The sequence below is a fragment of the Doryrhamphus excisus genome, chromosome 3, assembly GCF_030265055.1.
Source record: "Doryrhamphus excisus isolate RoL2022-K1 chromosome 3, RoL_Dexc_1.0, whole genome shotgun sequence".
NCBI lineage: Eukaryota > Metazoa > Chordata > Actinopteri > Syngnathiformes > Syngnathidae > Doryrhamphus > Doryrhamphus excisus.
Window position 1 is genome coordinate 20074357 of NC_080468.1, and position 23140 is coordinate 20097496.

A 23140-nucleotide genomic window follows, 5' to 3' on the forward strand; every position below is an offset into this window, starting at 1 on the left:
TGATGAAGGTAGCCATAGCAGAGACATAAAGTGAATTCAAATGACGACAGAAATGATAATAAAGAAGCAAAGCAAATGTATTTTTCTTTTTGACAGATTTATGGCTTTTTTTTATCTTTCTCCTGACGTGACCTTTCTTATCAGCCCTTGCAGGACGCAGACCAAACTGTCCTACCTGGTTGGTGGTTGGTGTCCTGCCGTCTTCTTCACCTGTCTGCTAGTGTGTTCTTGTCCACCTTCATCCCCCCCACTTTTAAATGAATCCACTTCTTCTAATCCGACCAATCAGAGCTGCCATATCATGATTAAAAGTGAAAACACCAAAATACTCCAGCCTGTGTGCAGATGTCACACATGGCTGCTTGCCCACTTCCTCATTTGATCGCACGCTAATCTCCCCTCCCCACACAGATCATATTGGTTACACCGAACAGCTGTAACCTTTGGCCCCTGTGCAGTTGATCCACACTGACAATCCATAATGACCTTGAGATGTCATGCGACCATGGTGGTCACATGTGTCCATCATAGTTTATCCCTTTCTTGACTGGAGATGAAATACCGCCTTGTCTGTGTAGCCCGGCCTGAAAGTCTTCATTTCCACTTTTTTGGGGGGGGGGGCATGGGTCAGCTACATGAGGAACAGTGTCGATTTTGTTCAGTATGTTATTCATCCGATATCCCAAGTAAAATATAACACATTACTGCTTCCAACTGTCTTTACCTGACATTTTTCAAGATCCTCTAATGATTTTGTGTTTTGGCCTTTAATTTGTTGACCATGACTATAATCAGAATAAAACACAGGATAAATATTTCAGGCAGAATTGTAAACATTTTAACAACACATGTATACAAAAATATAAGTCAACAGTATCAACACTATAGCAAAACTCTTCATTTTTATTACATAGCTTTGTTAATGGTACAGAATACGTAAAGAAATTAATTCATAATTGACACATTTTGGTTTTGCACTATGTGGGCCCCAAATGGCTCCCGCGCCGCACTTTGGTAACTGCTTGGCTAAACCAATGATAAACGAGAGCGGGGGTTTTATTTTTATTTTTTTATAACATGTTGTTGCTAGATCAAACTTTTGTATTATATATCATTATCACGGAAGTGTTGAAGTAGTAGAATTGTCTATTAGTGCCATTCTCGTATTTGACGTATTTGAAACCTCGTCCTTTTTGTTTTAATTATGATCAGGCATGTGGACGGGCACCCCTGTACTGGGGTCCTACCGGAATAGGAACTGAAGGTAAATATGGATGCCGATTCACAATATTTGACGCTATTTTCATTTAAAAGACTACTTTTTAATCTTCCATATCAGCTCTTGACATTTTAGCTGTGCTTTTAAAAGAATTTGAACCAGGCTGCGTTTCAAAGAGTGACCATTTGAATTCATGGCGTTCGAAGATTAGCATGATTTTCTTAAGCAAATTAGCTTCAACACAGAACATGTAATTGTTGTATTATTCATTAGATGTGTGTTTATGTGTCCGTTTCAGATGACAGTCCATAATTTATACATATTTGACCGGAATGGAAAGTGTTTGTTTTACAACGAGTGGAACCGTAGAAAGCAAGCTGGCATCTCCAAGGAAGAGGTTCAAATTTTGTCTCTGCTTGTCCGCAAAAGATTAAAACAGTTTGGTGTGTATTTTGTTCAACAAATCTGTTTGTCTGCAGGAGTTTAAGCTGATGTATGGCATGCTGTTCTCTATTCGCTCCTTCGTCACAAAGATGTCTCCAATGGACTCGTATCCTTCGGACAACATTACCTGTCCTTACCCATCATGGCTTGTCTGCTCAACCGTGTGGTCCTTAGCATCATGTCTTTCTTCAGGAAGGAGGGATTCCTGTCTTTTCAGACAAGCAGGTATCGTCTTCACTACTTTGAGACTCCCAGTGGGCTCAAGTTCGTCATGAACACAGACCTGGCAGTGAATAACGCCAGAGATGCGCTGCAACACATCTACAGTAACGTAAGTGACACACAACACAAAACACAGCTACACTACTGTAAGTGACACACAACACAAAACACAGCTACACTATGTAAGTGACACACATTTTAAAATGACACAGCTACATGAAATGTACTGGCCTGTATTAGCTCCAATTTACACTTTTTAAAACAAACAAACAAAAAAATATACATACATACACACATACATACAAATGCAGTCCCAGAGAAGTGGCCAACAATTTGTAGTCATTGTGTGGTTATACATTCAACAATAGCTAACATTAGTAACCAAACTAACGGGATTAGCACATTTAAAACTTGGCTGCCCATGCAGTACCTAACCAAGGTAGACAGCACCTTTAACATAAGTGACACACACACACACTTAGTACAGTGCGTTACCATGCACTAAATTAGTCCGATTACTGAAATAATGCGGTTTCTCCGGGTTTCACTGCTCAGCCTGTTTATATGCAGTATCTCCACTGTGCCTTCCACAACGCTAGATGGCGCTCATGCTCCTTTCAGCACGGATACAAGTTTGGCTTCTCCAGTTGACCTGTTACATCACATATAAACAAAACACCTCAGACAACATTGACGTATTAAAAGCGACATGAGGCTCGTTATTTGTTAAGATTCTTGCAAGTTCCCAAGTTTCTTGTTGTTTTGGGCTCGTTTTTAAACAGCAGAGACCTGGCAACATTTTCAGCAGAAAATGTAGAGAAGGAATTCTACAAACTACATTGTGCTTTTAATTATGTCTCAGATGAAGTGATAACTCAAAACAGTTACATGCCTCCTTTTCCCGAGCATCTACTGTATACATGGATGGCTAGCGATTTGCACGGAAACAATACAAGACGTTTGTAGTACGACTGTTTGCCTACCTCCATTCATATGTACAGTACTAATCATGTCTTGAATAGCCACTAATGGTACACACAGTTGTCTGTTTTTCTCCACATTCATAAGCTACCTGGCAGCAATTTAGATTGTAGCTAAAGTTACATCCACTGACCATGGACAGATATTGGCGAGACCAGCACCGAGTAACAGCCACTGAACATTGACACATATTAGCTTGAACCGCTACCAGCAATGTGCATACAGCGGACATTTAACAATTTCTACACAATCTTGACCACTATTAATTCTGCATTACCTCACACCTGCTCTGCTCCGGAAGCCCCGACATGCAAGATAGAAAGCTACTGTACTTTCCAGTCACACAATCCAGCTGTGTTAATCTGATTTAAAAAGCCAAACGCTATGAATTAAGGTGTTCATTTGCTTGCATATGTATACATGTTTAAAAGCTAGTTTCACACCAATTCATGAAACGATTAGTTTTTTAGTGCATATAAACGTACTGAATGATTTAAGTGACACTCAATGTAAAGTGACACAATGTAAAATGACACACCTACTGTAACCAGTGTTAAAGAGCTACCTATTCATTCTCTCCACATTAATGATGTGTGCGTGTGTTTCAGTTGTATGTGGAGAACATCGTCAAGAACCCGACATGCGTGTTGGGTGACTCTTTGGACAGTGATCTCTTCAGCACACGACTGGATGCTTTTATCAGGGCTCTACCATATTACAGTCCCCGCGCCATTTAACACAATTCTTATATTTGTTACATGAAGCATAGAGTTAACATAAGGTTGGATGTTTGTCTCATTAAACTGGTTCCGCAGTCACATGATGTTTGGGTCCTTTTATGAAGGGAATTTCAGACATGGCTTGAGTACTGCCACATTACAGTCAACATTCGTTGTTTATATTTGTAGTAAAGCCACAGATGTGGACTCGAGTCACAGTTGTGATTACTTTTGGTTGACTTGACAGTATCATCAAAGACGGCGTTTGTGACTTGTAAGGTGGCAAAAATTGAAGCCTTTGACTTCGGACTGTCTTGTGTTGACTTGAGACGTGATGAGACTTATAATAATAAATATAGACGTCAGGCTTGCTCCCACCTCTGGTAAAATCTGATCATGTCATGTATCTATTTTAAATGTTTTATTTTACACAGTAACATTTCCAACTGTATGCTATCAATAAATCTTGTCAATAAGATTAATGAAACTCCAACGCAAGTGTATTTTTGTCAGGCGCCGCTCGGGCAGTCTCCTTGTGTCTGATTGGTTGCTGTGTGGCAAGGACCACCCACCATCTGTTTTGTGATTTGTCGGTGGACGTCGTTGGGGCCTAGTACCTTCAGACTGCTCGTTCGGGACAGGGAGCCAACAGCTAGTATGGCTAATGTTAGCGCTGTCGTCTGGTCGAGATACATCTCCGGCGTGCAGACATTGACACGCCTGGGTATTTCTAGACGGGTGTACGCTGGAATTTTCAACGTTTTTCTGGCTTCGCAAATGTGTTAGCAAAGTGCTAGCGACGGCTAATGAGAAGCTAACTGTGTGCTGGGCCCAGTCTACCATTGGTCGAGACAGTTCTAGGGGCGTGGTTATGGGTTGTCCCAAGAAGGCAGTCAACGCTTTCTTTTAAAGTTTTTTTTACATTTCCTTCCAATACGTGCGTGTGGATCGCTCACAACAAGTAAGTATGTTTCAACTAAATACACGGTGTTAGAGTACATTGGAGTGGTCGTTAACACATCTGAGTGGACAAAAAGCACTCGTATGGTAGCACAATTGACGAGAGAAAATGGTAGAACCAAGCAATAATTATGCCATTATTCATAGCATGCTTCATACACAAGGCACATGTAAAACCATGGTGTGAAGATTAATTCCCAAGTAAATCACCGTTGTACAGATTGTCTACACAAATGTTTGTTGACACGATCAATTCACACTGCAATATTCAGTTCAATATGTCGTCCGAGACCCGTGTTGTCAAACTATCTTTCATTTTCTGTGACCGAACAGGTGAAAATGATGTCAATGGAGGATTCAGAAAAAGTCTCCATCAAACAACGTCCCCTGCCCCCTAAAACAGGCAACGGTAAAGGTTCCCTGACGGAATCAGCTCAGCGTCTCAAGAGGAAACGCTATTCTGTGGATGTTGCCTTCAAGCGACCAGCCAAGCGTCGTCATCGCGCTAATAGTGACGGACAAATGGAGTCCGTACTACCCACACACTTCCTGTTGGGTGGGAACATCTTTGACCCACTGAACCTTAACTCGTTGTTAGATGAAGACATCAACAGGTGAGAACAAAACCAAGCACTCATTTCCTGTACTACTGTTCTTGATGGAGTGCCTCTGCGGTAGCATCCCAATATCATTTGACTTTGTTGTTTGTCATTAGGGCAACCAATCAGGAGACTCAGAAGTGTTCGCCCCTGCCGTCCAGGAGTAAAGGCCCCATAGAAATCCTGGTTCCTCGTGACATCACTGACCCTTTGAACCTGAAGGGAGGCGGCGAGGGTGTATTACTGTCTCCCCTAAAGTCCAGGAGGAGACACAGGAACCGACATGGTGGGGATAAGGACGCGGCGCCAGAACTATTTCCCTCCGCAGATGGACTGACAGGTGAGACACCCTCTGGATCCTACCCACGTGTGCACATTAAATCGTACATACATACTTCCATTATTATTGGAATTTAGGTTCCAGTAAGACACAAATGTAATAGTAACTGTAACAAGTTTCACTATGCTTGTATTGCTTCTGACTTGAAAACAACATTGCCAAAAGAACAGATGACAAATCATAATCTGTATAATCTACAATAGCCATATTATAGTCATTTATATCCCTGTACATATCCTCACTGTATTATAGTCATAGCCTGTATAGTTTTATTTACATAGATCTGTCCATACTAATGTACTTATAAAAATTGCACTTCTGGTTGGATGCTAACTGCATTTTGTTGCCCTGTACAAGTGACATGAGCAATAACAATAAAGTTGAATCTAATCTAATCTAATCTAATAATAATAATCACATTCTCCCCTAAACTTCTGTACTTTTTCACTAACTCAAACATTTTACTCTTTGATACAATTTCTACACAAGGCCTACTTCCAACATAAGCCAAATAATAAGCCAAAAAATGCAACACAACACTGTGACATCTTGACCAATTTGGTGCTGCTGTAATTATTAATTTTACAGTACACAGCAAGTAAAGTCACAGAAAGGAGAGCAACATTTTATTTGTAGTGCCTTACGTTACGTTAACACTATGACTACAGCGGTACACCGTCTTCCTGTTATCTCTGAGTCATTTCTTGAATTCAATGGCGTTTCTGACCTTCTTTATCAAAATGCCGGCACTTGCAACTTTCTTTGGATCCATCATGGGTCACAGTATTGAAGAAACACTGTTGAATTCGAGAAATAACTCGTGCCATAACAGGTGGTGGTGGTGGTTGATCTCGCTGTCACATTGTGTCTTTGGGGACAGTCAGGTCGAGAATCACGTCTTCAGTGAAGGTAAAAGGAACATTATATATTAAGTTATCATTTTAATTCATCATTTATATGCATTTGAAATTATTTTCTGCATGTCAAACTGTAATAATAAAACTAATAATAACTATTTCTTGTGGGAAAACTGGATTCGGTTAGCGTCCGTTTCAGTTAGAGTCAGACCTTCTGGAAAGAATGAATGACATTGGCAATGGTTCCACTGTTTCTGACTGATACGCATGTTTTGTTATGACAGTTGCTTTGTTGGCCAGAGAGGGCAGTGTTCCTGTTTCTCCACTTCCTTGCGAACTCAACACTGCTATCACATGTCGAGAGGACATTGCCCCGCCCCCTATCCTTTCCAGAAGGCACTCGCACCCTCCGCCAGGTGGTGCCCGCAAATCAAATGGCCACCGCCAGAAGAGTCGAAGACACACCACGTCGACAAGGTCGTCAGATCTCGCCACGGATTCAGTCCACATGACAACCCAGTTCCAGACACCGCTGGCAGGAGGGGTGGGAACGGCCGCTCGGTGGGTGTTACAGTGTAAACACTGGAATGTGATTGACTTGTCAGGTAACTTGACCTTTGCGCTGCAGGTGTACATGCAAGGCAGTTGCCGCTCAGCCACCAGAAAAGAAGGACAAACACCGCTACCAGTATGGCAACCATTGCCGCTACTACGGCTACCACGGTTTCTATGGCGTCGGATGGGAGGGGCGTATCGGGCCCCAGGAGGACTTACGGCTACGCTTGCTGGAAGCTGATTGGTTCAGAGACAAAAAGGTGCTGGACGTGGGCTGTGGTGCCGGTCACCTCACACTCGGTGTTGCCCGTAGTTTTAACCCGGCCCATATCCTGGGGGTGGAGCTCGATGGAAGATTGGTGCATGCTGCAAAGCAGAACATCAGGCACTTCCTGTCACATGACCTGGTGGAGGAGGAAACAAAGAGGAGAGGCTCCACTGTCTCTTTGTTTTCTCCCAGGACAGAAGGAGTCAGAAAGGAACTGAAGAAGGACCAGAAGCAGGAGGGAGAGGAGGATGAAGCTTTCCGTCTCCTCTCCTTCCCGCTGTCGTTGAGGGTTAGTCGTGGTCCTCTGGCCGCTCCTCCTCTGCTCCTGGCTGCTTCTACAGCCTCCTGCAGGTTTCCCAACAACATCTCATTCATCCAGGTGAGTGTCATGCTCTACTTTACAACTTTACATTAAAAAAACATGTTATTCTCTAACAAACAAGGTATTGTCTAAAATCTGAATAAAGAGTACCCCCCCCAATCCAAAAGGTGTTGTATTAAAGGTCTCATATTACACAAAAATGACACTTTAATGTTGTTTAACAGTAACGTGTGTTCATAGAGCCTGTTTATGAGCACAAGACATAAGAAGAGTCTATGAAGGAAAAACCTTCAGGACATGATATCGCCTAGCTAGATGTGCCCATCCTGTCTGTGTACACCCCTACCACTTCATGGAGGACCGAAAAAAATGGGCCATCTTAAAACAAAGTCAATCACCCACAGACATAGAAGTTGTAAGTTTTTCTTCAGCAAACAGGCTAACGTAGTATAATGATGATGTTAAATGTGAGTGTGTTAGCACTGGAAGTCACCTAGCTGGTGTTACTAATGTTTGTGTCTTACTACTTAATATTACGTTGTTGTATGTGATTATATGACATCTACTACGCTGGACAAGTGCAGAGCTACATTATATGCAAAAAGTGGAGAAAGTGCACAATAGTGCATCATGGTGAGACATACTGTGCACTGTGGAGACCCAATACATTAGCATTAAAGCTACAGACCCACCAAATGTTGTATTGCAGTAGATTTTTATTCTGAATTTGTTGAAAAATAATATAAAGACCTTTTAAAATGTTCATAGGCTATGACTCCTCCCACAGGGTGACTACGTGTCAGAGCAGGAGTTCTGGCCGGGGCGGGGTCAGTATGACGTCATCATGTGTCTGGGTGTCACCAAGTGGGTCCAGCTGCAGGCAGGTGACGTGGGTGTGGTCCGACTGTTTAGACGAGCATATCACAGCCTGTCGCCGAGCGGGTTGTTCATTCTCGAGCCACAACCGTGGCAACAATACGGCCACAGCAAGAAAGCCTCGGTACACGCACACACACTTCCATCACCGGACGTGTCGTTATTTATTTGTGTATATGATTGCTTTATTTCACAGTGGTGTTTGGTCTCCTAGGCAACAACATACCGTCACTACAGGAGTTTGCAGCTGAGACCTGAGCAGTTCACCTCTTACCTGATGGACAATGTCGGCTTCAGCTCTTACAGACTCCTCACACACACTGGTACGCACACTTGCGCAAACTGGTGCACGCGAGGCAACGCGCTTACGTGAAATGTGTTTGTTTCTAGGTAAGCAACAGCCCATCTACTTATTCCACAAAAGTCCCGCCCACAAGGACGCAGGTGGCGCTGCGTGAAGATAACATGTCAAGAAGGGCTCCCGTCATGTTTTTGGATGGTTAGTCTTTCACCTTGCGTGGCCTCAGGATCTATTGTGACTTCCCACCTTTTTGTCTCATCATATACATTTCGAGAGGTTTCCTCGTCATGTCGGATGTTCGAATTGCTCCGTGTTTCAGTACCCAGAAGTTCTCTCGCTTTTGTGTCATGGGACTTGTCAAATTTCAGCTGCAGTTTTATGAAAGTCACATGTCTTGTCGGACTCTTCGTGGCGTTCGATTCTGCCCCTGACCAAAGAAGCCGACCATGCAAATAAATCAATACGTCTGGCTTACATTGAATCAATGCATTTGTGACCGTAGTCATTCAGGCTGCTGACTTCACTACCCAGCATACAATGCACGCTCGACAAATCCCTAAAGAGGATTTACGTCGGATCAGAGGGAAGAGATGCCGCTGAAGAGGGACGGTGAGAGAATTTCTGTTTTATTTTCACCAATTAATCGTTTTGTCTTAAGTTGTATTGTGTATGTGGACACTGAAGAGAGGGCTACGTGTATGTGTAGTACACAGTAGATATACTGCGTATGTATATGTAGAGTATACACACACTATGTAAACAGTGTGGAATTGTGTTTGGTGTACGTCCTGTGACCCGGCCACATGTTGATGGATGAAATGTCAGACACTCAGCGAGCGCTGCAGGTGATGGAGGCCTGTTCCGAAGGGGTCAAGGGTCACGCAGAGAAGCTACTCAACATCTTCCAGAGTGACCTGTTTCAGGCATTGCTTGGTATGCACACACTCACGCATGTTGTCGCGGAACCGTGACAGCTTTATAAAGTGTGTGTGTGTGTGTGTGTGTGTGTCTGTAGACATTCAGGAATTCTACGAGCTGACCGTGTGTGAAAGCCAAGCGACGAGCCCCCTGCATACACCTGTCCAGGTACACACGCATTGCTGCTGTGACAACAGCAGCATCACCATAGCAACAAGAACCCCGGCCCTCCCCTTCTCGCTCTCTGTCGTCAACGAGGTGCCCCCCCCCCCCCCCCACACTCAAACAGAAAATAGCACATTCGTTGCGTTGCCGTCCGCCATCGCACCCCCACCCCCCACCCCCTTCGCTCATTGTCGTCAGACGGTGGGAAACGGAGGAGGTGAACGGGGGAGGACAGACAGACAGCAAAGGGGGAGAGAGGAGGGAGGGCGGCAGAGAGATCAAAGCGTGAGTGTGCGTGCGTGCGTGTATGTGTGTGTGTGTATGTATGTGTGTGTGCGTGCGTGCGCGTGGTATGTGTGTGTGTGTGTGTGGATATGGACTGCCTCTGCATTGTCACCACCAAGGTAAGAGCAGACCGCCACACACACACACACACACACACACATACAGTTAGTGTGCACGTGTCTCGTTAAGGTGTGTGTGTGTGTGTGTGTGTCCCAGTTGTGTCCGGTACCCACTGCTGTATTTAAACCTAGCTCTGTCAAGGATGTGTTCACGCAAAGGTCAATGAAGGAGTCTTGATGGAAACTGTGTTAGCTTCGGTGCTAATGCTAGCTTTCTTCCCGTGTCTGCAGAAGTATCGTTACTATGACGATGACCAACCAAGCCCTGGAAACGTGACTGACGGACACGCCCCCGAGTTGACGCGCACACACCTGGACTCGCTCACACAACCGGCTGCACTAACTGTAAGTACACACACACGCACACACACACACACACACACACACACACGCATACACATCACCATAGCAATGGGAAAGAAAAGGGGGATGGGGGGTCTCCATGGCAGCAGTATTCTTCTTGTGTGTGACATCACAGAGGGGAGGTGATTCCTGGCATAGAGGAGGGAGGGAGAGAGGAGATGCAGCGAGCATCATTTGGGTTGAGCAGAGCGAGCGGGGGAGGATGAGGATGAGGATGAGGATGACGACCGCTGAAGAAGAGCGTCGTCTTGTTGGCGGATTAGCTCGTTAGCGTGCTCCAGCTCGTCAGCTTTTGACTTTTTCTTTCTGGGATGAGCTGAGTTGTCAATCATGTTTAAAACAGATTGACCAATTTCCTCCTCGGGGAGGGGGGTTAATTATTCATCCGTCACTCCTCCATCTTTATGTAACCTCCTGAAGGGGGCGAGACGCAGAGGAGACAGGAAGTGATGTTTGTATCCGTGTGGTACGCCAAAAAGATGGGAAGACGCTTCATCAACAACGTACGCAGAGCCAAGAGACACAGGCAGAGAATGATGGTACGCCGTATTTTTTACGTTAACCTTTCACCCCTCTGTGCAAGACTTTCCAGAGTTCAACCAATCAGGAAGCAGCTCGGAGGCGGGGCCAACAGCCACCTTCTGCTCTATAGCATTGTGTATCACTTAGCGTCATGTAGCATCCTTAAGTAGCATTGCTGAGCATCATGTAGTGTTCTTCAGCATCACGTTCTGTCATGTAGCATCGCTTAGCATTGTGTAGTGATCCTTAGCATCATATTCCGACGTTTGTGATCACTTTGATTCTTTCGCATCATTTTCTGTCATGTCGCATCGCTTGGCATCATGTAATGACCTTTAGCATCATGTTCTGACACTTAGCATCATGTTCTGACAATTAGCATCATGTCAATGTTCTTTAACATCCTGTAGCATTCCTTAGCATCATGTTCTGACAATTGGCGCCATGTAGCATTGCTTAGCATTACACAGGCATCATCACTTAGCATTGTGTATCGATGGTTAGCATTGTGCTCAGACAATTAGCATCACGGAGTGCCCTTAAGCAATCCTGTAGCATCCCTTAGCATCATGTAGTGATCTTTAGCATCATGTTCTGACAATTAGCGCCATGTAGCATCGCTTAGCATTACACAGGCATCATCACTTAGCATTGTGTATCGATGGTTAGCATTGTGCTCAGACAATTAGCATCACGGAGTGCCCTTAAGCAATCCTGTAGCATCCCTTAGCATCATGTAGTGATCTTTAGCATCATGTTCTGACAATTAGCGCCATGTAGCATCGCTTAGCATTACACAGGCATCATCACTTAGCATTGTGTATCGATGGTTAGCATTGTGCTCAGACAATTAGCATCACGTAGTGCCCTTAAGCATCCTGTAGCATCTCTTAGCATCATGTAGTGATCTTTAGCATCATGTTCTGACAATTAGCGCCATGTAGCATCGCTTAGCATTACACCGGCATCATCACTTAGCATTGTGTATCGATGGTTAGCATTGTGCTCAGACAATTAGCATCACGTAGTGCCCTTAAGCATCCTGTAGCATCCCTTAGCATCATGTAGTGATCTTTAGCATCATGTTCTGACAATTAGCACCATGTAGCATCGCTTAGCATTACACAGGCATCATCACTTAGCATTGTGTATAGATGGTTAGCATTGTGCTCAGACAATTAGCATCACGGCGTGCCCTTAAGCAATCCTGTAGCATCCCTTAGCATCATGTAGTGATCTTTAGCATCATGCTCTGACAATTAGCGCCATGTAGCATCGCTTAGCATTACACCGGCATCATCACTTAGCATTGTGTATCGATGGTTAGCATTGTGCTCAGACAATTAGCATCACTTAGTGCCCTTAAGCATCCTGTAGCATCCCTCAGCATCATGTAGTGATCCTTAGCATCATGTTCTGACAATTAGCGCCATGTAGCATCGCTTAGCATTACACAGGCATCATCACTTAGCATTGTGTATCGATGGTTAGCATTGTGCTCAGACAATTAGCATCACGTAGTGCCCTTAAGCATCCTGTAGCATCCCTTAGCATCATGTAGTGATCTTTAGCATCATGTTCTGACAATTAGCGCCATGTAGCATCGCTTAGCATTACACAGGCATCATCACTTAGCATTGTGTATGATGGTTAGCATTGTGCTCAGAGAATTAGCATCACAGAGTGCCCTTAAGCATCCTGTAGCATCCCTTAGCATCATGTAGTGATCTTTAGCATCATGTTGTGACAACTAGCATCATCTGTTGTTCTTTAGCATCATGCAGTGATCTTAGCACAATGTTCTGACAATTAGCACCATGTAGCATCACTTAGCATTACACCGGTAGCATCATGAAGTGTTCTTTAACATGTAGCATCGCTTGTTAGCTTTGTGCTCTGACAATTAGTATCACGTAGTGTCCTTTAGCATCCTGTAGCATCCCTTAGCATCATGAAGTGTTCTTTACCATCATGTATCACCGCTGAGCATCATGCAAAGTAGCATCGTGTAATAACATAGCATCTCATGAGTCTCGGCCAGGGGTTGGTAACCCAACAAAGGTAGCTTGACATTTTAAAAACAAGCATTCAACACGAGTGGTAAGTTATTTAAATGTGTAAACGTGGTCATCGATGCCGTCCAAACCTGCACTCGACAGGCTCCAACCGGTGCCCGCATACAGTACACAAGTCCACTAATTGATAGTTATGTCAACCAGCGTTCACCAACGAACTAAACGAAACAGGCCAATTCACTGTGCTGCACATTTCTTACGGCGATAGGTAGTTAGGTTGAACCAACATAATATCACAACCCCATTAGTTACACATGCACTTCTATTTCTTGTATTCTGTTCTAACTGGTATAATTAAAATTCAATAGATTTTTTTCAAAAGTTTGTATGCAGATGTTTTGTGACCCCAGACTAATTTTGCTTATTGGCCATTGGGGTAAAATGGCTCTTAGGACAGTAAAGGTTGCCGACCCCTGGTCTTGGTTTTAATGCCACAGACAGCTTAAGACTGACAGTCATAAGTGGTGGAGGAAGGTTAGCCTTGCAGATCAACTTAATATTTAGCCTAACAGTGTTTGAATCTTTTTGATGGTAATAGTGTGTGGCCTCTTTCTAATCGCGGCTAACGTGCTATAGGTGTTCATCGTTACCAGCATTCTCGTCATCGAGACCAAGCTGCTAAATGATCAATAACAAGCTTTGAGTTTGTGTGCCAGTTATTCATTTTGGACCTACACACACACACACACACACAGAGGTGTCATGGGAAATGAACACAATGTGAAGTGTAACCAGCAACACTGCTACGTAATCATCGAGTGCACATGCTCCTCCTCCCGGACTTAAAACATCATGTCATCTTCTCATCCTCCCTCCCGGCACATCGTACAACAGAATAAGGCGTGTTATTTCCACCAAGTATACAGATTATAGATATTGTTGCTAACTGGTTATCTGTCTGTTGTGCACATGCCGTGATTGGTTTTATGCCGCACTAACCACTTCACCGCCTGTTAGCGTTGCGCTTGTCTGAACACACGGAATTACTGACATCGAGTGCCTCATTCTGCTCAGAGCCCACGCTGCCGAGTGCACAAACGGAGCATGTATGGGCAGAGCTTATGGCAGGTGTAAAGTGATGTCATTGGCCGGCGCTTGAGAGAGAGGCGGTTGCTATGGAAACGGTTACAGTTGCTGCGGTGAACAGAGCCCCAAAGGCTACTGTTGCCGTGGTAACAGTGGAGCGATGCTCGATGTGATTTAACTCTTCATGCGTTTGCGCAGATGAACGGATCTGAAGGAGAGCTGGAGTATGAAGAGATCACGTTGGAGAGGGTGAGCACATGCATGCACACATGCGCACGTGTGAACACACACACACACACACACACACACACACAGGCCAAGATCAAGTGGTGCTGACAAAACATTTGGAAAAAAAAAACATTGTTGATAGATAATGATGCTACGTTTGAGGCCTGGCCTATTCCTCATTTTTTTTAGAATATTTTGGGGATTTTTCATCTCACCCAGGCTCACTCTAAGAACTACAAATCATGACATACATTTGAAAAACAATTCTCAAGATACTGTGTCTCCCCTGACGTTTTGGGGCTCACACTTTCATGTTGTTAACTGTATTACGAACAACAAAAAACTGCGTGTTTGTACGTTCCTGCACAGGGAAACTCTGGGCTGGGATTCAGTATCGCAGGAGGAACTGACAATCCTCACATTGGAGATGATCCATCAATATTCATCACCAAAATAATTCCTGGAGGAGCTGCTGCTCAGGATGGACGTCTCAGGTACGCACACACACACACACACACACACACACACAGTCATACTCCAACACATATACACATACAAACTAGGCTAATGAGTCATTACTGTTTTGGGGTTGACTACGGCCTATTAGTCAAAACATGCATATTTAAGCAAAATGTTTATTTTTGGCATAAATTAAGCTTTTTCAAGCATAACATTACTAAATTAAATAAAAAAAGTAGTATTCCTCACTAATGAAATATTATGTCTACAATAAGGGCGGCACGGCGGTCGAGTAGTTAGCGCGCAGACCTCACAGCTAGGAGACCAGGGTTCAATTCCACCCTCGGCCATCTCTGTGTGGAGTTTGCATGTTCTCCCCGTGCATGCGTGGGTTTTCTGCGGGTACTCCGGTGTCCTCCCACATTCCAAAAACATGCTAGGTTAATTGGCGACTCCAATTTGTCCATAGGTATGAATGTGAGTGTGAATGGTTGTTTGTCTATATGTGCCCTGTGATTGGCTGGCCACCAGTCCAGGGTGTATCCCGCCGTCTTGAGAGTAATGTAACTGCTCGTGAGCCACACAGTGTAGATCTCAAATGAATCTCATGTATACGGGCCAAAATTAACTTTTTTATTAATTTATGAGCGTGTGTAACTTGCAATGCCGTAAACTGAGCACCATCTGTACACTCACACACTCTCACACATGCATGCACACACACACACACACACGTACATCCACCCACACATATACAGTACATATAAAGTCACATATTAATGCACACATGCATACGAACGCACACATTCAGACACAAATACGTGCATACTCAAACACACACACACACGAGTATTTTGCCTGCTTTTTGCCTCAAATGCGTGTTATGTGTGATGTAATGTTTTTAAGCTTACATGTTCAATAATTGTATCAGCTTGGGATTTGATGAATTTCTTATCAATGTTTGAAGTGTTTTTTGTAACCATAACCCTGCAAATCACAGGATTTCAACAAATCTCAACAAAATATGCTTCATTTGCATATTAAACACAAAAGCAGAGCATATTTTTGAACATGAACATCAATTTAGCTGACCCCCCTCGCCCCGGATCTCACAGGCCTTTTTTAAGGTACCTGATATTTCGGGAAGTTGCAATAAAAATGCGTGAAAAAAGTGAAATAAGAAGTCTTGTTTTCCTCTAATTATAATAGGGAAATGTGTTGAAGATAAGTCATTCATAAACAAAAGCGCTGAATAAAAATAATTAAGAAAAGCATCTTACCAACATGGGCCACAAACATTATACACATACACCCTTTGTATTGAGTTGTGGACTCCTATAGAGCAGCTACACGCAAAATCCCGCACAGAAAGCTTTGTAGATCTTCCAGAATCTGCACCTATTCCAGCTGTATTTCCTTGGATTTCTGTTTTAATTGATTCCACCCACAGCCACCCCGCTGTGATTGAACCCACTCAGCTTGCACAGTTAAAAGCCCATATGAGGAAGTTAATACATTTTTTTTAATAATAATACATTTGATTTGTATAGCGCTTTTCAGTGTACTCAAAGACGCTTTACAGTACAGAAAAAGAAATAAAAATAAAGTTGAGTAAAAGATGAATTAAAATACAATATCCAAACATTCATTCAGAGCTAATAGCTAAAACAAGGCTAAAAGCAGGCAGGTGGGTTTTGAGGTGTTTTTTGAAGGTGGGAAGGTCGGGGCAAGCACGGAGGGAATGGGGCAAAGAGTTCCAGAGGGTGGGGGCAGCAATGGAGAAGGCTCTGTCTCCCCAGGTTCGGAGCTTGGTCTTACAGGCGAGTGCCGGGAGGTTGGAGTCTGAGGAGAGCTGATTGTGGAGAGCTTTGTAGGTGATGAGAAGGACTTTAGTTGGAGCGTTCAGAGACATTCCAAACTTCTTTCAGGGCTTCCAAATGCACAAACGTCATTATCTGAAACTTTGGCATCGTCTAACACAGGGGTGGGCAAACTTTTTGACTTAATATGCATTGATTTAACAAAACGGGGGGGGGGGGGGCAGACTATATATTTTACACGTAACAGTCCACCTGTTTTATTGTATCTGTAAAAGTGTCATGCAATCTGCTATTATTATTTTATATTTATATTTAAATATTTTATATTTAAATATTTTATATTTAAATATTTTAAAATTTTTTCATTCATTCATTTTCTACCGCTTTTCCTCACGAGGGTCGCGGCAATATTTCAAACAATATTTCCAGCTGTCTTCGGGCGCAAGGCGGGGTACACCCTGGACTGGTCGCCAGCCAATCACAGGGCACACATACAGTCCCTGACAAAAGTCTTGTCGCTTATCCAAGTTGTAGGAACAACAAATAATAACTTGACTTGTAGTTGCTCAATTGGAATCAGGAATGACTTATATGAAAGGCAAAGCCCTCTAGATTATGCTTTTTATATAAAAATAAAGTTTTGTACCATTCATTGAGTTTTATCATTTAATTAGGACATAAAGGTCAGATTTTGCTTGGACAAAAGTCTTGTCGCATACAAAAAAATGTAGAAATAATACATATACTTAATGTTGAATACACAAATATGCTACAATAACATTAGAACATAAAGTCATTGTACCTTGGAAAAAAGAATTAATATTGTGTATGGCTTCCATGAGCTTGGAGGACTGCATCCATACGTCTTGGCAATGACTCAAATAACTCATCTGGAATGGCCAAGAAAGCAGTCTTGCAGGACTCCCAGAGTTCATCAGGATTTTTCGGCTTCATCTTCCAAGCCTCCTCCTTCATCTTACCCCAGACATGCTCAATAATGTTCATGTCTGGCGACTGGGCTGGCCAATCCTGGAGCACCTTGACCTTCTTGGCTTTCAGGAACTTGGATGTGGAGGCTGAAGTATGAGAAGGAGCGCCATCCTACTGCAGAATTTGCCCTTTCTTGTGGTTTGGAATGTAATGGGCAGCGAGAATTTCTTGATATTTCAGGCTGTTGATGTTGCCATCCACTCTGCAGATCTGTCGCACACCCCCATACTGGATGTATCCCCAAACCATGATTTTTCCTCCACCAAACTTGACTGTTTTCTGGGTGAATCTTGGGTCCATGCGGGTTCCAACAGGTCTTCTGCAGTATTTGCGGCGATTGGGATGCAGTTCAATGGATGATTCGTCAGAAAAATCAACCTTCTGCCACTTTTCCACTGTCCATCCTTTCTGCAAGCTGTGGGCCTTGGCAAATGCAACACGATTTTTTTGTTGGCTGTTGATGGCAACATCATATCAAGAAATTCTCGCTGCCCATTACATTCCAAACCACAAGAAAGGGCAAATTCTGCAGTAGGATGGCGCTCCTTCTCATACTTCAGCCTCCACATCCAAGTTCCTGAAAGCCAAGAAGGTCAAGGTGCTCCAGGATTGGCCAGCCCAGTCGCCAGAAATGAACATTATTGAGCATGTCTGGGGTAAGATGAAGGAGGAGGCTTGGAAGATGAAGCCGAAAAATCCTGATGAACTCTGGGAGTCCTGCAAGACTGCTTTCTTGGCCATTCCAGATGAGTTATTTGAGTCATTGCCAAGACGTATGGATGCAGTCCTCCAAGCTCATGGAAGCCATACACAATATTAATTCTTTTTTCCAAGGTACAATGACTTTATGTTCTAATGTTATTGTAGCATATTTGTGTATTCAACATTAAGTATATGTATTATTTCTACATTTTTTTGTATGCGACAAGACTTTTGTCCAAGCAAAATCTGACCTTTATGTCCTAATTAAATGATAAAACTCAATGAATGGTACAAAACTTTATTTTGATATAAAAAGCATAATCTAGAGGGCTTTGCCTTTCATATAAGTCATTTCTGATTCCAATTGAGCAACTACAAGTCAAGTTATTATTTGTTGTTCCTACAACTTGGATAAGCGACAAGACTTTTGTCAGGGACTGTATAGACAAACAACCATTCACACTCACATTCATACCTATGGACAATTTGGAGTGGCCAATTAACCTAGCATGTTTTTGGAATGTGGGAGGAAACCGGAATACCCGGAGAAAACCCACGCATGCACGGGGAGAACATGCAAACTCCTTTAAAATTTTTTATTATTATTATTATCATCATCATTATGCTTGTGTCCCTTTTTTCAGGAGCACTTTGTAAACAACAGACCACATCAAATAACAAAATTGATAAAACCATCAAAAGGTTGGCTCAAGCCATGATGCCAGTTCGTATGTTGAGTTTAAATGAAATACTTTGGAAAGAACACTTGGATGTGGCCCCCGGGCCGTAGTTTGCCCACCCCTGGTCTAACACGATAATGCGACTTTGTAATTATAGATTTGGACATGGTGATTATTTTTTTTTACAAGGAAGTGCGGGCGATACAGACAGTCCACGTGAGCGTTTCTTCTCGGGGACGAATTTGATTAACCAAAATGAAGTTGCAAGTATTGGACAAAGTTCCAAAATCCAATTTGCATAAATTAGTGTGATCGCAACACTATGAAATCCTGGAGAGTCTGATCCAGTACTGCATTCGTCCCCAGGGTGAACGACAGCATCGTGTTTGTCAACGATGTGGACGTCCGGGAGGTTACTCACTCTGTGGCTGTCGAGGCCCTGAAAGAGGCGGGGCCTGTTGTCCGGCTTTATGTACTTCGGCGGCGACCACCGAGCGAACATGTCACAAAGATCAAACTGATGAAAGGACCCAAAGGTAGGGAAGCCTCAACGAAGACTCAAAGAAGCCGACCCACGGCCGTCAAAGTGGTACGCTCGTATTTTCTTCAGGTCTGGGGTTCAGCATCGCCGGTGGTATCGGAAACCAGCACGTCCCGGGAGACAACAGCATCTACGTCACCAAGATCATTGAGGGCGGGGCGGCTCAACGGGACGGGCGGCTTCAGATCGGCGACAAGATCCTGGCGGTATGTCGCATCGAAGTCAACGCTGCCGTTCCCGCTTACTTACTTGTTTGTCTACCACCTGCTCAAGGTCAACCACTTGTCTCTGGAGGACGTCCTGCACGAAGACGCTGTGTCAGCCCTAAAGAACACGGGCGAGGTGGTCTACTTGAAGGTGGCCACACCTACCTCCCACTACATCCACCCCTCGGATCGATTCAGCCCCCCCGACCTCACCAGCTGTATGTCATGTGCCGCTAGCATGCAAACAGTGTAGCCAAACAGCCAGCAGGGGGCGGCATCTAAAACTCATTTTTGTCCCCGCAGCCTACATGGAGCCGGACTACATGTGCGATTATCCGCAAGCCCTCCCACCACCGTCACCACAGCGCTACTCGCCGCTCCACCGCGGCATGATGGGCGACGACGACTACGGCCGAGAGCCCCGCCGAGTATGCGTGCAGCGTGGCGCCAGTGGTCTGGGCTTCAACATCGTGGGCGGCGAGGACGGCGAAGGTATCTTCATCTCCTTCATTCTCGCTGGAGGACCGGCGGATCTCAGCGGAGAACTCCAGAAGGGAGATCAGATCCTCAGCGTGCGTATGACGTCGCACACACCTTTGGCCATGATGGCGCACCTGCCGCAGCGTGGAGCCACACACTGCTATGTTTGTGTGTAGGTGAATGGCGTGGATCTCAGGTACGCCACACACGAACAAGCCGCAGCCGCTCTGAAGAACGCTGGTCAAACGGTTACCATAGTGACACAATACCGACCTGAGGGTGAGTGCACGCACACATTACGCCGATTTTATAGTCGATATTAAAAAGCTTTTGTGTAGAATATGGCCGCTTCGAAGCAAAGATCCACGACCTCCGCGAACAGATGATGATCAGCTCACCAGGAAGTCTGCGAGCCAGCCGCAGCTTCTACGTCAGGTAAGAGGCCTTCAGCCATCACACAGGAAGTGGAATGCGGCGTAATGACACGTGTGTGTGTGTGTGTTGCAGGGCCTTGTTTGACTACGACAAGACGTGGGACTGCGGCGTCTTATCACAAGCTCTGGACTTCAACTTTGGGGAGGTGCTTCACGTGATTGACAGCGCAGATGACGAGTGGTGGCAGGCCAGACGCGTGAACCAGCAGGGGGAGCTAGAGGAGCTAGGATACATCCCGTCCAAACACAGGTGACCGTTGTAGTCTTTGTTTGTTTTTTTGACTTTTTGACATGTTGTGTGCGGGCGTTTTAGGGTGGAGAGGAAGGAGTGGTCCCGGATGAAGAGTAAAGGTGAGCTGTGATGACGATGACGAAGAGGAGGAGGAGGAGGCACTGTGACCGAGTGGGTGTGTTTTGTTGTTGATCTTCCTCAGGTTTCGTTCAAAGCTACGAGCCAGTTACACAAACGGAAGGTTGGTTTAAGACGCTCCTTAGCAATTCGGCGTTAATAATAACGGAGCTGAAACGTAACTTGTGTTTCTGCAGTGGACTACGCCCGACCCGTCATCATCCTGGGGCCGACCAAAGACCGAGTCAACGACGACCTGCTAACCGACTTCCCGGACAAGTTCGGCTCATGCGTCCCACGTAAGAACGCAGCATGTCTCTGTGTCGGCGGCACAAGCGTGCGACTCAAGCGTCTTTCCGCAGATACGACTCGCCCTCGCCGGGACTATGAAGTGGACGGGCGGGACTACCACTTTGTGTCGTCGCGAGAACAGATGGAGCGTGACATCCAGTCGCATCACTTCATCGAGGCGGGACAGTACAACAACCACCTGTACGGCACGTCGGTACAGAGCGTCAGACAGGTGGCCCAGCAGGTGAGGCGCTGTCCAACATGGCCGTACTAGCATGCGGTCTTGACTCGCTGTGTTTGTGCACGCAGGGCAAGCACTGCATCCTGGATGTGTCGGCCAACGCAGTGAGGAGGCTGCAGGCGGCTCATCTCCATCCCATCGCCATCTTCATCAGACCACGATCTCTTGAGAACGTCCTGTGAGTCCCATCAGGTCACCTGTAACGGTGCCACCTAGGAAACATTCTCATTTTGCGTGTTTTTTTTTTTTTTTTGCCAGCGACCTGAACAAGCGCCTGTCCGAGGATCAAGCCAGGAAAGTTCTGGATCGAGCCATTAAAATGGAGCAGGACTTCCTTGAGTGTTTCACCGGTAAATACATATTTAGTTTTTTGTTTGTTTGTGTGTGCGAGTGCAAGTGAGACTTTCACGCCTCTAAAATGTACACGTGTGCACACATGCAGCCATCGTGCACGGGGACACATTCGAGGAGGTCTACCACCAGGTCAAAGTGGTCATCGAAGAGCAGAGTGGTCCGTACATTTGGGTGGTGACTCGTGAGAGGCTCTGATTGGTCAGCTGAGGTCCCTTCCTGTGCACATATTGTTGTTTTTGTGAGTGTGTATCCATGGCAATGCAGGAGTGGGCATGTGTGATCAGATCCATATCATCACACATGTACAATTTAGCTAACATGTTTATATTAACCTATTTAATTATTTATGGATTAATTTGATTGTGCTGTACACGGTGTGTGTGTGTGTGTGCGTGCGTGCGTGCGTGTGTGTGTGTGACTGTAAATAGAAATATGGGGCTTAAAAAAACACACACACACACACACACACATGCACAATGAATTCAGGGCTTTCACTTCACGCGATGCTTTGCTTTGACCACCACAAACATGATCATATCCCGATCACATGACCAGTGGGTTGGGGGCCGGGGCTTTGACGAAGCCTCCCTTCCCTTCATGTCTGGACTTCACCTCCCACAATTCCTTTGTACAGCAACAACACTGTGGTCATGACTTGGCTCCACCTTTTGAGCTAATGCTAACTGCTAATGACTTCCCATGATTCCCTTCTGCTGAGTCGGTGTGAGCCAATGACATTTGAGTGAATTGAGTAAATCTTGAAATAAATCACTAATAAAGAACGAGTATTTGGAGTGGTGATGGTGACTTGTTGACTTGGTGGGTGGAAACACTGCAGAATTATTTTGGGCACTTTGTTGAAAAGATGGATGAATCCTTCCACAAGCCACCTTCCTTCCAGCGTGGCTGTGGAAGAGATTCACTGAAGCAGTTAATTCATCACTTCATCATACAAGTACCATACATGCATGCTAGGTTAATTGGCCAATCGGTATGAATGTGAGTGTGAATGGTTGTTTGTCTATACGTGCACATAACTCCTCAATAGTTGTGTACATAAGTAGTATAGAGTTCATAACATCTAGTTAACATTTACTATAAAATATTACAGATAGACAAGAAATGAAAAAGATTTTGCACAACCAAAATCACGACTATAGTCACATTTATACTCTTTTTATTTACAACATATTGCGCAACTGCAGGGTCTTGAGACACATGCTAACTCG

At 44.5% G+C, this 23140-nt stretch overlaps 4 protein-coding genes across 10 annotated transcripts in view; 3 read left to right on the plus strand and 1 right to left on the minus strand.

The window, feature by feature from the left end:
• Nucleotides 1-311, minus strand: part of LOC131125055 (voltage-gated potassium channel subunit beta-2-like) — a 3766-nt gene extending 3455 nt beyond the window's left edge. The window contains exon 1 of one of the 3 annotated variants that reach the window (XM_058066197.1): nucleotides 176-311. The gene's annotated coding sequence lies outside the window, so the exon portion shown is untranslated. The remainder of the gene's footprint in view (nucleotides 1-175) is intronic. The other 2 variants (XM_058066199.1, XM_058066198.1) reach the window with 2 other exon arrangements.
• The window catches only part of trappc1 (trafficking protein particle complex subunit 1), a 17122-nt gene extending 13438 nt beyond the window's left edge, over nucleotides 1-3684 (plus strand). Inside the window, exons 2-6 of one of the 2 annotated variants that reach the window (XM_058066208.1) lie at nucleotides 1213-1264; nucleotides 1518-1616; nucleotides 1699-1769; nucleotides 1856-1994; nucleotides 3475-3684. In XM_058066208.1, coding sequence (XP_057922191.1) covers nucleotides 1518-1616; nucleotides 1699-1769; nucleotides 1856-1994; nucleotides 3475-3603 — 438 coding nt within the window. In that variant the 5' untranslated portion in view covers nucleotides 1213-1264 and the 3' untranslated portion in view covers nucleotides 3604-3684. The remainder of the gene's footprint in view (nucleotides 1-1212; nucleotides 1265-1517; nucleotides 1617-1698; nucleotides 1770-1855; nucleotides 1995-3474) is intronic. The other variant, XM_058066207.1, reaches the window with a different exon arrangement.
• Nucleotides 3685-3832: 148 nt separating this feature from the next.
• Nucleotides 3833-9272, plus strand: LOC131125054 (7SK snRNA methylphosphate capping enzyme-like). 2 transcript variants are annotated; one of them, XM_058066195.1, is made up of 9 exons: nucleotides 3833-4546; nucleotides 4879-5159; nucleotides 5261-5484; nucleotides 6626-6902; nucleotides 6970-7543; nucleotides 8274-8486; nucleotides 8577-8685; nucleotides 8753-8861; nucleotides 9166-9272. In XM_058066195.1, the coding sequence occupies exons 2-8, from the start codon at nucleotides 4885-4887 to the stop codon at nucleotides 8818-8820; spliced, it is 1740 nt and encodes a 579-aa protein (XP_057922178.1). In that variant the 5' UTR covers nucleotides 3833-4546; nucleotides 4879-4884; the 3' UTR covers nucleotides 8821-8861; nucleotides 9166-9272. The 2 variants fall into 2 exon arrangements, with proteins under 2 accessions (XP_057922178.1, XP_057922177.1); XM_058066194.1 differs by lacking the exon at nucleotides 9166-9272 and having other exon boundaries at nucleotides 8753-9152.
• On the plus strand, nucleotides 9236-22693 carry LOC131125053 (disks large homolog 4-like). 3 transcript variants are annotated; one of them, XM_058066193.1, is made up of 20 exons: nucleotides 9236-9272; nucleotides 9489-9596; nucleotides 9679-9749; nucleotides 10382-10495; nucleotides 14335-14385; nucleotides 14734-14858; nucleotides 19382-19551; nucleotides 19626-19762; nucleotides 19830-19980; nucleotides 20066-20334; nucleotides 20419-20521; nucleotides 20581-20677; nucleotides 20750-20926; nucleotides 20990-21027; nucleotides 21111-21149; nucleotides 21223-21324; nucleotides 21388-21560; nucleotides 21626-21735; nucleotides 21816-21907; nucleotides 22000-22693. In XM_058066193.1, the coding sequence occupies exons 1-20, from the start codon at nucleotides 9254-9256 to the stop codon at nucleotides 22104-22106; spliced, it is 2253 nt and encodes a 750-aa protein (XP_057922176.1). In that variant the 5' UTR covers nucleotides 9236-9253; the 3' UTR covers nucleotides 22107-22693. The 3 variants fall into 3 exon arrangements, with proteins under 3 accessions (XP_057922176.1, XP_057922175.1, XP_057922174.1); XM_058066192.1 differs by lacking the exon at nucleotides 9236-9272 and having other exon boundaries at nucleotides 9448-9596; XM_058066191.1 differs by lacking the exon at nucleotides 9236-9272 and having other exon boundaries at nucleotides 9448-9596; nucleotides 21223-21560.
• Nucleotides 22694-23140: the final 447 nt, after the last annotated feature.

What these genes read in the sequence shown, in the direction of transcription:
- LOC131125054 (XM_058066195.1), top strand. Translation starts at nt 4,885, where the DNA reads ATGATGTCAATGGAGGATTCAGAAAAAGTCTCCATCAAACAACGTCCC. An exon ending in TTAGATGAAGACATCAACAG is followed by an intron (nt 5,160 to 5,260) that starts GTGAGAACAAAA and finishes GTTTGTCATTAG; the next exon opens with GGCAACCAATCAGGAGACTC. An exon ending in CTCCGCAGATGGACTGACAG is followed by an intron (nt 5,485 to 6,625) that starts GTGAGACACCCT and finishes TTGTTATGACAG; the next exon opens with TTGCTTTGTTGGCCAGAGAG.
- LOC131125053 (XM_058066191.1), top strand. Translation starts at nt 9,467, where the DNA reads ATGTTGATGGATGAAATGTCAGACACTCAGCGAGCGCTGCAGGTGATG. An exon ending in ACTGATGAAAGGACCCAAAG is followed by an intron (nt 19,552 to 19,625) that starts GTAGGGAAGCCT and finishes TATTTTCTTCAG; the next exon opens with GTCTGGGGTTCAGCATCGCC. An exon ending in GCCAGTTACACAAACGGAAG is followed by an intron (nt 21,150 to 21,222) that starts GTTGGTTTAAGA and finishes GTGTTTCTGCAG; the next exon opens with TGGACTACGCCCGACCCGTC.